General features: G+C 39.8%; 1 protein-coding gene across 2 annotated transcripts in view; it reads right to left on the reverse strand.

The window, feature by feature from the left end:
• Nucleotides 1-12,160, reverse strand: part of LOC126094491 (phospholipid-transporting ATPase ID) — a 530,930-nt gene that overhangs the window by 82,068 nt on the left and 436,702 nt on the right. The window contains exons 14-15 of one of the 2 annotated variants that reach the window (XM_049908899.1): nt 11,629-11,733; nt 4,137-4,398 (exon numbers count right to left, since the gene is read on the reverse strand). In XM_049908899.1, coding sequence (XP_049764856.1) covers nt 4,137-4,398; nt 11,629-11,733 — 367 coding nt within the window. Of the gene's footprint in view, nt 1-4,121; nt 4,399-11,628; nt 11,734-12,160 lie in introns of both variants that reach the window. The other variant, XM_049908898.1, reaches the window with a different exon arrangement.

The following is a 12,160-nucleotide window of genomic DNA, read 5'->3' on the forward strand; positions in this document are numbered from 1 at the left end:
TCCTGGCTTGCCGTGTTGCAGTGAATGACCGTTGCAGGTAGCAAGAGGAGAACCACACTGGAAATGACTGCAGAGAAGCCTTTGGACATTGGCATGCCAGGTATATATAGTCTGCAGCCACAAGCTCAGCTCCTGTCCACCAACAGCAATGGAATGTGAAACTCTGACAATGCCAGCCACTTTTGCTGGTGAAACGTCACAAAAATCATCAGACGAACGTCGACCGAACAACCCGAGAAAGAAGCCAACAGGCAATTTGTCAGTTTTTATGTTGTCTATTATCTGTATACATCTTCATCTTCATAGTTGAGGTTGCTAATGCATGCCTATGCAGTCTAGCTACACACTGATGTAAGCCAGTTCTAATCCCAATGGTGAAAAATTTTCACTTCCAGTATCTGGACAGCAAGGGGTTGAGAGGTGGTTACATAAAGTTCCCAACCAACGGTCTTTGTGCAAAGTCATGGATTAAATTCCAAACTTCTCCACAGTGCCTCATGAAATGTGAGTATGTGACACTGATGGTGTATCACCCATCACATGAGGTCATTTAGCTCGGCGGCCACCTTTGAGATATTTGAGAGGAACAGGATATGTGCCGGCACTGGATTTCACCCTCTCCCTTACCTTAATCTAAAACGACATAAACCCAACACTACACTATACAAGCACTTATCAGTCACACATTCAACACAGATACACACAACACTTCGCTTCACAACAGGTCACAAGAAGGCAACAGCAAAACACTATGACCTTGTCTAGTATGGTGATGTACGATTCCCACATCTGCTCCCTATACTCAGTCCCCGAGTATGAGGCTAGTCTGACTGATTATCTGTGTATTATTCATGGGTCTAGTCTGACTGATTATCTGTTATTATTCAAACTATTTATTTTATTATGTTTGCATAGAAGTTCATCTATAAATTAATTTCTACTACTGAAAAATCCCAGTATATCAGCTGTTAACTGCTATATATGAGGTCTGTTCAAAAATATGCTACATTTTTATAAACAACACTTTTATTTTACTTGCTAATGTTTACTGCTTCAAGGTACCGCAATCCTCTAATCACAGTTGTCATTAATATTACTGGTGGTGTCCAAACAGCACCTTTTCTGCACTCATATTAACTCTGGAAACAACAAAGTCACAAGTAGTAGAGTGATTAGAGGACAGTCATCTGATTTCTGGTACAAAATTTGCAAACTATGAAATCTAAGTGGTGGAGGCATGTTGTCAGTGTCAAGGAACAAGGAGCTGTTATGCAACAACTGTAGTCTTCTTTTTCACATTTTCTCACACAACCTTTTCAAAATGTTTGCACGGTAATGATGGTCAACTGACTGACTTTGAGATAGAGCGTCATAAGGCACAATTCCATTGCATTCTAGTCTGACGTGTAGTTTCAATACAGGCATAACAGTTTGCTGATGTAGCTACAAAGATCTGAAGATGATCCAGGGAGATCAAAATTAGTCATATCATACAAAAATGTGCAAATGGGACTGAAAAATCATAATATTTTGAAACTGTTCTAAATATCACTACAGTTGCCGATTTCTCTCATGATGAATACGTCAGCTTCAGTAAATTCTGTTGAGTGAGGAAAGATAATCCACACTATCATGATCACCACATACAAGACAACTTTACTTTTTCAGTAAAGCATATTTAAATATATCTGCAGAAACTATATTAGGGCCATGATACACAACTGGATGCAGAATAAATCCTTCAAAATGTTACTAACCTTCATTAAAATATATTGTTGCACAAGGCTCAACATTAAATGAACATTTAAATTATAATTTTATTTCTGGTTAGCTGTTATTTCTCATTGGACATATACCACACAGGTTCCAAAATTATAATGAAAGTAAATGCTAACCTATCCTGTTTTCCTGCAACACAGAATTAATGGCCAGTTAAAGGTGAACAAGTTACTTCAATGAAATAGGGCAATACCAAATCATCATCATCATCATCATCATCATCATCATCATCATTTAAGACTGATTATGCCTTTCAGTGTTCAGTCTGGAGCATAGCCCCCCTTATACAGTTCCTCCATGATCCCCTATTCAGTGCTAACATTGGTGCCTCTTCTGATGTTAAACCTATTACTTCAAAATCATTCTTAACCGAATCCAGGTACCTTCTCCTCAGTCTGCCCCGACTCCTCCTACCCTCTACTGCTGAATCCATGAGTCTCTTGGGTAACCTTGCTTCTCCCATGCGTGTAACATGACCCCACCATCTAAGCCTGTTCGCCCTGACTGCTACATCTATAGAATTCATTCCCAGTTTTTCTTTGATTTCCTCATTGTGGACACCCTCCTGCCATTGTTCCCATCTACTAGTGCCTGCAATCATCCTAGCTACTTTCATATCCGTAACCTCAACCTTGTTGATAAGGTAACCTGAATCCACCCAGCTTTCGCTCCCACACAACAAAGTTGGTCGAAAGATTGAACGGTGCACAGATAACTTAGTCTTGGTACTGACTTCCTTCTTGCAGAAGAGAGTAGATCGTAACTGAGCGCTCACTGCATTAGCTTTGCTACACCTCGCTTCCAGTTCTTTCACTATGTTGCCATCCTGTGAGAATATGCATCCTAAGTACTTGAAACTGTCCACCTGTTCTAACTTTGTTCCTCCTATTTGGCACTCAATCCGTTTATATTTCTTTCCCACTGACATTACTTTCGTTTTGGAGATTCTAATCTTCATACCATAGTCCTTACATTTCTGATCTAAAGTATTACTGATAATAGTCATTACGGAATGACAAAGACAAAGTAAGAAGTTACTCATCACTCACTGAAAATGGCTTATCAAAGCAATGCTATGAACCAAATGACAGGAAGGAAGGAAGATTAGGATTTAACACGCTGTCAACATTGATGTCATTATAGATAGAGCATAAGCTCTAAATGCTGCAAGGCTGGAGAAGGGAATCGGCCAAGCCCTTTCAAAGGAACCACTCCAGCATTTGCCCTAAGAGATTTAGGGAAATTGTGGAAAACCAAATTATGGGTGACCACATGTGGATCTGAACCATTGTCATCCTTAATGCAAGTCCAATGTGCTAACCACAGTGTCGCATTGTTCCCTGAAAGACCACAAATCTCTAGCTTTTCAATATGACCGTTTCTCTCTCATGGGCAAAAGCCATAAACAAAAAAAAGACCGCAAACAGCACAGAGACAGCAAGACAAAGTTTGTAGCGATTATGAAGTCTCACTATGGAAGTGATAGACAGGGTTAAGCCTCTCAGTACAGATACCCACTGGAATTTGCTCATAATGAAGAATCTACATATTCAAATGTAAAGAAACCTCTGTTTTTTCACTTATCCCTAATTCTACAATTGATCGAAGTGCAGGACTCAGTAAATAAGTACTCTAATATCATTCTCTTCCTTTTTTTTCATTCTGTAATTTGTTATTTTGCTGAATATCCTTGCAAAGTGAAATGAATAAAAACACAACACATTCAACAGTGATCAAAACATAAATGAATATCCCCCTCCCCTTATCATTTTAAAGTTTGTCATGAAACTCTTGTTACCTCTTGGTGATTATCTCCCTCCCCCCCTCCCCTTCACTGCGAATATCAAAATAATGTTTATGAATAGCTTTTACTCATTCTCATGCCAATATTTCTAACTTGCTCAGTTCTGTTCCTCATATATTGCCAGTTCCACTGAATGTCACACAGCTAATTTTCTTATGCAAAGGAACAACTGTAACACTGTAACTAGCTACTAAGATATAGTGTGCTGTTAATTTACTATTCTGCTCATAACATGCTTTTTGCAACATGAGTTAACATGCTGAAACTCTTAAGACAAATGTTCCTGAAACTAACAAACAAAACATGCATAGGAAGAGAGATATAATCCAGCTTGTGCAGTTAAATTGCCATTAAAAAGCAGATTACAAAAAGCAGTGCTGATATACACTAATACGGACACAGTTTCCACGAGATCTCACAAACAGACACTAATTCGGCAGCCATATGCACAGTCAAGCAGTGACATGATTTCTGAACGTCGAATCAACTTTTCCGAGGTCCATCGAGGCCTAGTCTCTCTGTCGTCAATTACGCTAACCTGTGACGGTCCCACCTGAAAGTGACCACGCTGACTGCACTATCAGGTTGACGATGACGATTGCCTAATGCCAATGTTTGATTCTGCAGCTGTACCCCATCTGGTGCATGATGGTTGCTGTTATCGCCAGCTATAAGGTTGGTGCTGCTTTGCACAGTATCTTTGAATTTCAAAAGCTGTGTCTCCACTTCATCATAGATATGGGCATCCACAATGAAGGTATCTGCCATCTCATCTGTCAATAACTGACACGAGTAGCCGATGTTTATTGCAGTCTCTGTAAATGAAAAATAAATCATTCAGATGTATACACTTAGCTCTTAATCATAACAGAGAGAACTACACAGTTCATTTGCTCAACCAACTTTGTGCATGTCATAAATGAAGAAACATTAAAAATGAAATTATTAAAATGAATAACTGTCACCCATTCAGTGACAGAATTTCTAAAAGAACAATAATCTTATTACAATATGTACAATGCTTTATGACATGATCTGCTTACGAGAAAGGGTGGGAGCAAGGAAGGCAGGAAGATCAGGGTGTAATTTCCCATGCACGACGAGATTATCAGAGATGGAACGTAAGCTCAGAATGGAGAAGGGAATCAAATGTGGCCTTTCAAACAGACCATCACAGAATTTGTCTTAAGCGATTTAGGGAAATTATGTAAGACCTAGATCAGGATCACCAGACAGGGTTTGAACTATCACCCTCCAGAATACAAGTATGCCACCTTTGCCAGTAAGCAGGAGGGAGAGAGGGAGTTTAATGTATCATAACATGAAGGCTGCTAGTGAAAGAACACCCTCTTAGTTCGTTAAAGGTGATGTCTTGTTGTAGGAACAACCCAGCATTTATCTGAAGTGATTTATATAAATAACAGAAAACTTTGCTCAGGAACTTTGCTTTATCCAAATACTGGTCCAGTGATTTAAGTACATCATCTTACTCTGTTTCTACTTCAGGTGATATTGTACATTGTCTGTTCAAAAGATAAATGACTTTTTAATAACATTTGACATACAACATTTTAATTCTTGTTTCCATCAAAGTACTCCTCTTAATTCCCTCCTCTATCCATGCACATACAGTCATGGAAGGTTCTTTGGATCCTTCCGTGCATATGACTTCTGATAAATGTCATCACTAGTGGCAAAACAGTGATCTTTCAGCACAGATTTCTATTTTGGAAGCAAGAGAAAGTCACATGGAATGAGGTGCAATGAGCAAGGTGGCTCAGAAAGGAAAGGCATCTATCTTTTTTATACAGAACACAAGAAATGATTAGGTTCAATCAGCAGGCAGAAAAAGAATCAAGAATAGTCTTGTTGCAACTGCAGTCTCTTTTATCCAATTTTCTCACATCATGTTTTGAAAGTGAACCAACTAAGAAACAAGTCTCTTCTTTAAGTTCTCTAAGAGTTTAATGACATTGCACTGGATCATGAATTTTTATGAATGTGAATGTTACCAGTTGAAGTCTAGGGCCTTCTTGATCAAGGGTCACCTTCAACTGATTGACAACTGCTTTTTAATTGGGTGAATCCTTCATTTTAAAATGGGTGAATCATTCACAACACTATGCTCAATCCAGGGCATTACCTCCTAAAGCTTCTTAGAAAACATCAAAAGTTGTCACAAACGATGCACCAAGTTTCTGTATGTTCATCTTTATACAAATGGTTGTAGGACCTCGGCTGATCAGTACAGACTATCAAATCAAATCACCTTGATGATTGTAGGAATGCTGGCCTCTATTTTGACTCTGCCAGAGCTGGCCATCTTCCTTCAGGTTGGGAATGGGGCCTGAAGATGTCATAATATATTGCCAAAATTGGTTGCTCAATAAACTAACAATCTGGAAATTTAGACAGCTGAAAGGTGTTTTGATTTGACTTTCTGCAATGTTGCACCAGTTCCCATGAAAATTTCACATGTAAATCAGACACTGCTAAAACCTCTAAGAACACTGTACCACATATCACTCAAATAAAAATGTTGTGGGTACTAAATGTGGTATTAGCTACGTAAAACACTGCTGTTACTTTGCGAGCCGAGATGGATAGTGTTGTCATTTGCTTTGCTGTTTCATGTTGTGCAAAAAATGTTCAATTACCTTTTCAATTGACTTTGCAAATAATGTGTGTCACTGCCAACAACTGATCCACAGCTTTGAAGAGGAAACGACATTCATTCCAATTATGAGTAGCAACTCATCTCAGGGTGGTGTGATTTACACATAACTGTTAAATTTGTACTGGAAGATACATGATGGACACATATGTATCCCAGTGATGACTAATATTACTCACTTTGAAGACTGACGAGACAGTGAGCAGAAATGGCTGGTTGTCCAAACAGATTCATTATCAGTCAGACAGCAAAATTCATTCTAAACTTAAGAATAAAACTTCTTAAAATGCTAAATTGACCTACCCAATTTATGTGATAATCTAAACATTTAAAATTAACTGCATGAGTCAGACATCCAGTAATTTCAATAAAATCTCTTCCCAAACAACCAAACGTTAAAAAATACACTCATTCTTAGGTCAAATTAAAATGTTATCCGACAATGGCCCTGTTTTCATAAAGTGTACTGTAAATAAATGTATCTTCTAATAGCATTGTAAAATGGGGCTATGGCACATGTGTAAGCAAATCAAAAGAATTGAATATAATTGTAACTACAACTTGACAAAAACCATTGACACATCTGTTGAGTACCAACTGTGGCTTGTTCTTGCTCACTAAGTCATCCTTCTTTCCAATGACACAACTTCTAAGCTAGCAGTGTTGTAATGACATGCAGTGGATTGCATATTCTCACTCCACATTCAGTATATAGGACTTCTTTCCACTGAACATGTGACTGAGAATACTACTTATTACAAGGCCACAAGTTTTTAATGTCTTGTTGGAGATGATACCAACTTCACATGAAGTTGTTTTTTTTTTTTTTTTTTAAGATGTTACAATATTCCTTATTTTGAATGAGAAACTGTGAAACATTTCAGTTCACTATTTTCTCTGTATTGCTTCTTCAGTACACTATACTATACAGGATACTTTCTCTTCTGAACTTCTTGGCCAATTTTCTAACCTATTTTTTAAAAGGTAGTTATTAAAAATATCTGCTTCACATGAACTTCTAGTCTCTCTAACAGAAATAGCTCCATCTACGACTGTTTCTTTCCCTGCTTCTCTCTAAACAACATTCCATAATTATTTGATTTTGTCACATTTGTCGCTTACTGACACATTTTTTACAACTTTTCCTAAAACACTACAGTTCAACAAGTACAGCAGACTGTGCCTGTACAATGTATGCGACATTATGTGCTATGTGGTCAGACTTTATGTTAAGCCGATGCAAAAGGAAGGGATATTTTACTGTACATTTTTGGCTTTATTAAGTGCTTTCTTTGATGAAGAATCTGTTTAGGCATCTTATTATTTGAGTGTATTTTGCTCGAGATGTTAATTTAGATGTTATAATGTGCATTTATTTGATCTGTATCTGGTGCGTAGTAATTTTGGGAATTTGTTTCTTCTCTGACGATGTGGGGTCATGGGTTGTTGTTTTTTTCTTTTTTTTTTTCTTTCTTCCTTTTTTTGTGTCAGATAAATGCAGGGTAACTAAGTATAGCTCCAAGTATTTTCTGATTGTAGATTTAGAAGAAAGATTAGGAGTGGGTGTAACTCACAGTCGACACATGGGGTGGCATTAGAAAAGTTATGGTGGCCAAAACTGTCACACAAGCATGTGAGATAGAGTTGATTCTAGGGGGATCAGTGTGGAAGGACATCCTCACAATAAGACCACATTTCCAGAAGACAGTACCTCACTGGGTATTAACTGAGTTGCTGTCATTATCACTTGATATTGATATGAGGAGGGGTCTTCAAAGCTACAAACAGTGGGATACTGCTGGATGGGTCAAAGTGCAATATGCTTGGGGCGACCTTTTGGCTTCTAGCAACAACAACTGGGGCTATGGCTCTGAACCTGACATATCCACTTCTGCAAGCATCCATCAACCCCCTCGAAATACTGCCATCTAGGAACCAGACATGCCTGAACAATCCATTGGATTCCAACATACTCTGTTCTCTCACAAGCTTACAGCCACATACAAGTGGTGCATCTGTAAGTGTTCAGACATACTCAGCAGTACCACAACAAGTGCCAGCACAGGAATCTCATCTCTGGGTACCATCTCGATCCTGTACTTCACTTGCGTAACCTATGTCTATCGACGGTGAAGAACCATCTGCTCTTCCAAACTTCCAGCCCATTACATACAGACCCAGTAAGCAACCCCTAAGATCTGAACAGTGTACCACTTCCTATACAACTTGTGACAGAATCAGCAAGGAAGAAAAGAAAGCCAATATGGAAATTGTAAATAAGAGTGTCAAACAGTGCAAACAGTACTATGTCATTTTAAGCAATTCACACGTATAGCAGCAGCAGTAATTTCGGGGACCAAATCTTCCTTCCTGGCTTCACCACCCGTGGCGAAGCGGGCAAGCTAGCTACCTGAGTGCCTCACTGCTGTCTTGGTCCCCTAAGTGATTGAAGGTGGGCCTCTGTTGCATAAAGTTGGGCAGTGCCTCTCTGAATACTCCCCACTCAGACCCCAGCAGTACCTTTTCTTCAACTGTTGCCAATGTCAAGAAATATTCCACATTAGCCATCAGTCCACTGTGGACCAGCTCTGTCTATGTCTAGCCGCATTGCCCACTAACTGCTGGTCTGTGAGCCACTGCTAGATCTGACGATTTCAGGACTCGAGCCAGCACCACCAAAATGGGACCACTTCCAGGGTGACTTTGTCCACTCTCTGGACATCTCCACGAGAACCTGGGTACCAGGCCTACACCAGTGTGCCACAAGCCTGAATGAGTGCCAGAGCTGCTGGCTGCCTAGAGCATGTGTCTGCTGCCTGCTGACATCAGTCTCATGTCTGCAACGTCACCAGCTGCTGCTGCTTTGCTGAAGCAGCTCTCTTGCCCAGCATCCACATGCTACTGCAGCCAAACATGCTGCTGTACATCATGGTACGCTAGCAGCTGCCGCCTGGGTGTCTGTTACACAGCACTGAGTCACCACTATCAGTGACTGTACAAGCATCTTATTGAATAAATGATTATACTATTAACTGAACCCTTCTGATTCTGTGACCACTGGGGAGCTGGTAATATGCAACCCATAAACCTGCACATGCCAACCAAAGATGACCATCTTGGCATAAATGGTGCCCACCCCTTGACCCCATTGTAATATGCAAATAATTTATAAGCACTTAGTTTCAAGATTCTCTTTCCCAGTGGTTATACGAGACTCAGGCAGACAAGTAACCAATTTCTTGCCAATTACTAAGATTTTCAAAATGAACTAAAATCTCAGGTCACTTACTTTATTTTTAACACTCCCGCTTTTTTTATGACATTTAACCTAAAATAGTTCTGTCACCTGATCCCAGCCATCAGAGGGATTTGTCTTTATGTGCTGGTGTACCTCTTCTCCTTTTTTCTAACAGATCTGCTAACATGTCTTTAGACCAAAGGTCTGAATGTGGCACTTATGCACACGCAGAATGCTTATTGTATCTAATTCTGCGAAAGTCTAGTAGATACCAATGCAGTTGCTTTGGATCCTGTGGGTTGCTGAATTTGACTTCATTCATGCTCACTGAAGTGTGTCATCCTCAAATGGCCAACCCATGTAATTGCCTGCTGCAGGATCATAGTATGTATATATAAGTGGGGAGGGGTGGGCGGGAGAGGGAAGATTCTAACGAGTATGTCCCTAGTGTGAAAGGCACTGTTTGGGATAGCTTTTCATTAGTGACTTTTTGTGGTGGAAATCATGTTGATTATGTGTGCAGTTGTTTTGTCCTAGCATAGGACAAAGGGGGGAAAGTGAGGATTACAGGTCAGTCTGCAATTTCGACGATATTCGAAGAAATTTCAGAAAGACAAACTTCCAGTGATGGCAGGTTAAGTGCTTGGATCAGTGCCAAGCACACTTACAGGGTAATATTGAGAGGCGCAGATTTTGGAACTCTGTACGGTACGTGCACGTGACTCTAGGGACTCAGTGTCTGAATAAACTTATTTATTTCCTTCAGAGAAACTGCTACATTGCATGCTAATTCTAAGCGCTAGAAAAGCAAATGAAGTGAATGGCTGCACAACAGATGTCAGTATTGAGTCCCTGGGGGCGAGAGCTAACAGAAGTAGCAATCACTAGTTGCACTGTAAAGTATTAACTTTAAGATCATCATTCCAAGTGAGAAAACATAGTTCTTGGAATTTACCAGAAGCTGGTGACAAGCGACACACTGTGGGCACCTAACAATCTGACTGAGAACTCCCTTGAATATGAAAATCTAGGGTTTTTAAAAGGATTGCAGCTGTGCCCTGTTTCTCTCTCTGTAGTCAGCAGCAAACCCAGCAGCATTTTACAGGCATCAGCCAAAATGATGTGCAACTCTTCACCTCCAGAGTTATCCTGGTTGACCACATTCAGATGGCTTCCCTTCCCCTACTCTGTAGTCAGAGATATTCCTGGCTTTTACACTAAAACCCCAAATTTGGTAGCACCATAACCTGGCTGGAAGCTTAATGTCACTGCTTTTTCTACTGTAGCTAGCAACAACAGTCTCTGACATCACTTCATCCAACCCTGAGGTCTCTCGTGAGTTGGGACCACTGTTTGCGCAGTTCTACTCATAACTGTTGGCCTCTGGTAACCTAAGCTAACACTTCTGCTAGCTCTCTGCATTGTGACTTCCTACCTTGGAGCCTCCTTGCTGGCTTTCAGCAGCCTTAAGCTTAACAATCTACGAGTCAAAAAGCAGTCAATACATGACACTGTGACAGGTGCTCTTCTGCTATCTCATTCAGCTCCACTACAATGGATTTGAAGGAAGATGTCTGCAGAAATTAAGTTCGAATTTGCTAATGAAATATTCAGCTATCTGCTCTTGCTTGCGACAATTTGCCAGGGAATTCTACCGCCCACCACCATCCCAATCTACTGCTGTTTTGTATATTGCAGAATAGTTGGTGAAGTACTCAATTAAAGTTGTCACTTTGATTGACTAACACTATACAAACTTCTGTCAGGTGATTGAGTGCAATACCATTAGAAATGTGTCTGTAGTAAGTGGAAGAAAAAATTAAAAAATATTACAGTTTAATTTTCTGCCAATAGAGGAGGCAAGAGAGACAGAGCAGAAGCTTGGTTTGGACAAGCATAAAGAAAGCCATTTCCTGCGTCCTTTTCAGAAGGATCAATCCTACTGTTTCCCTTGAGTGACTTTGACAAACCCTGGAAAACCTAACTCAGAATGGTTATAAAGCAGTTTGAACCTTCTCCTTCCAAATACAAATCCATTGCCTTAACCTCTGTGTCATCTATCTCATCAACACATTTGTAAAATCCAGTTCTGTTACAATTACAATAATATAAAATCTCCAACTGATACATTACCTTGTTTATCACCTGTCAACACCCAAATCTTTATACCAGCCAGTCCCAAATTGGCAATAGTTTGTGGAACTCCATCTTGAAGTTTGTCTTCAATAGCTGTCGCTCCTGTAGACATCAAAACCAGAAATTGTTGTATTACCAAATTGGGGATTACTTCCACATCTGAATTGCCATCAAAGTTTTACAGACAGAGGCATTAAAAATATCTAACAAGGGAGCCTCCCCATCACATCCCCCTCAGATTTAGTTATAAGTTGGCACAGTGGATAGGCCTTGAAAAATGGAACACAGATCAATCGAGAAAACAGGAAGAAGTTGTGTGGAACTATGAAAAAAATAAGCAAAATATACAAACTGAGTAGTCCATGTGCAAGATAGCAACATCAAGGGAAATGTTAGTTCAGAAGCGCCGTGGTCCGGTGGTTAGCATGAGCAGCTGTGGATCGAGAGGTCCTTGGTTCAAGTCTTCCCTCGAATGAAAAGTTTAATTTTTTATTTTCAGACAATTATTATCTGTCCGTCCGTAATGTTT

The sequence above is a fragment of the Schistocerca cancellata genome, chromosome 8 (genome assembly GCF_023864275.1).
Source record: "Schistocerca cancellata isolate TAMUIC-IGC-003103 chromosome 8, iqSchCanc2.1, whole genome shotgun sequence".
Taxonomy (NCBI): domain Eukaryota; kingdom Metazoa; phylum Arthropoda; class Insecta; order Orthoptera; family Acrididae; genus Schistocerca; species Schistocerca cancellata.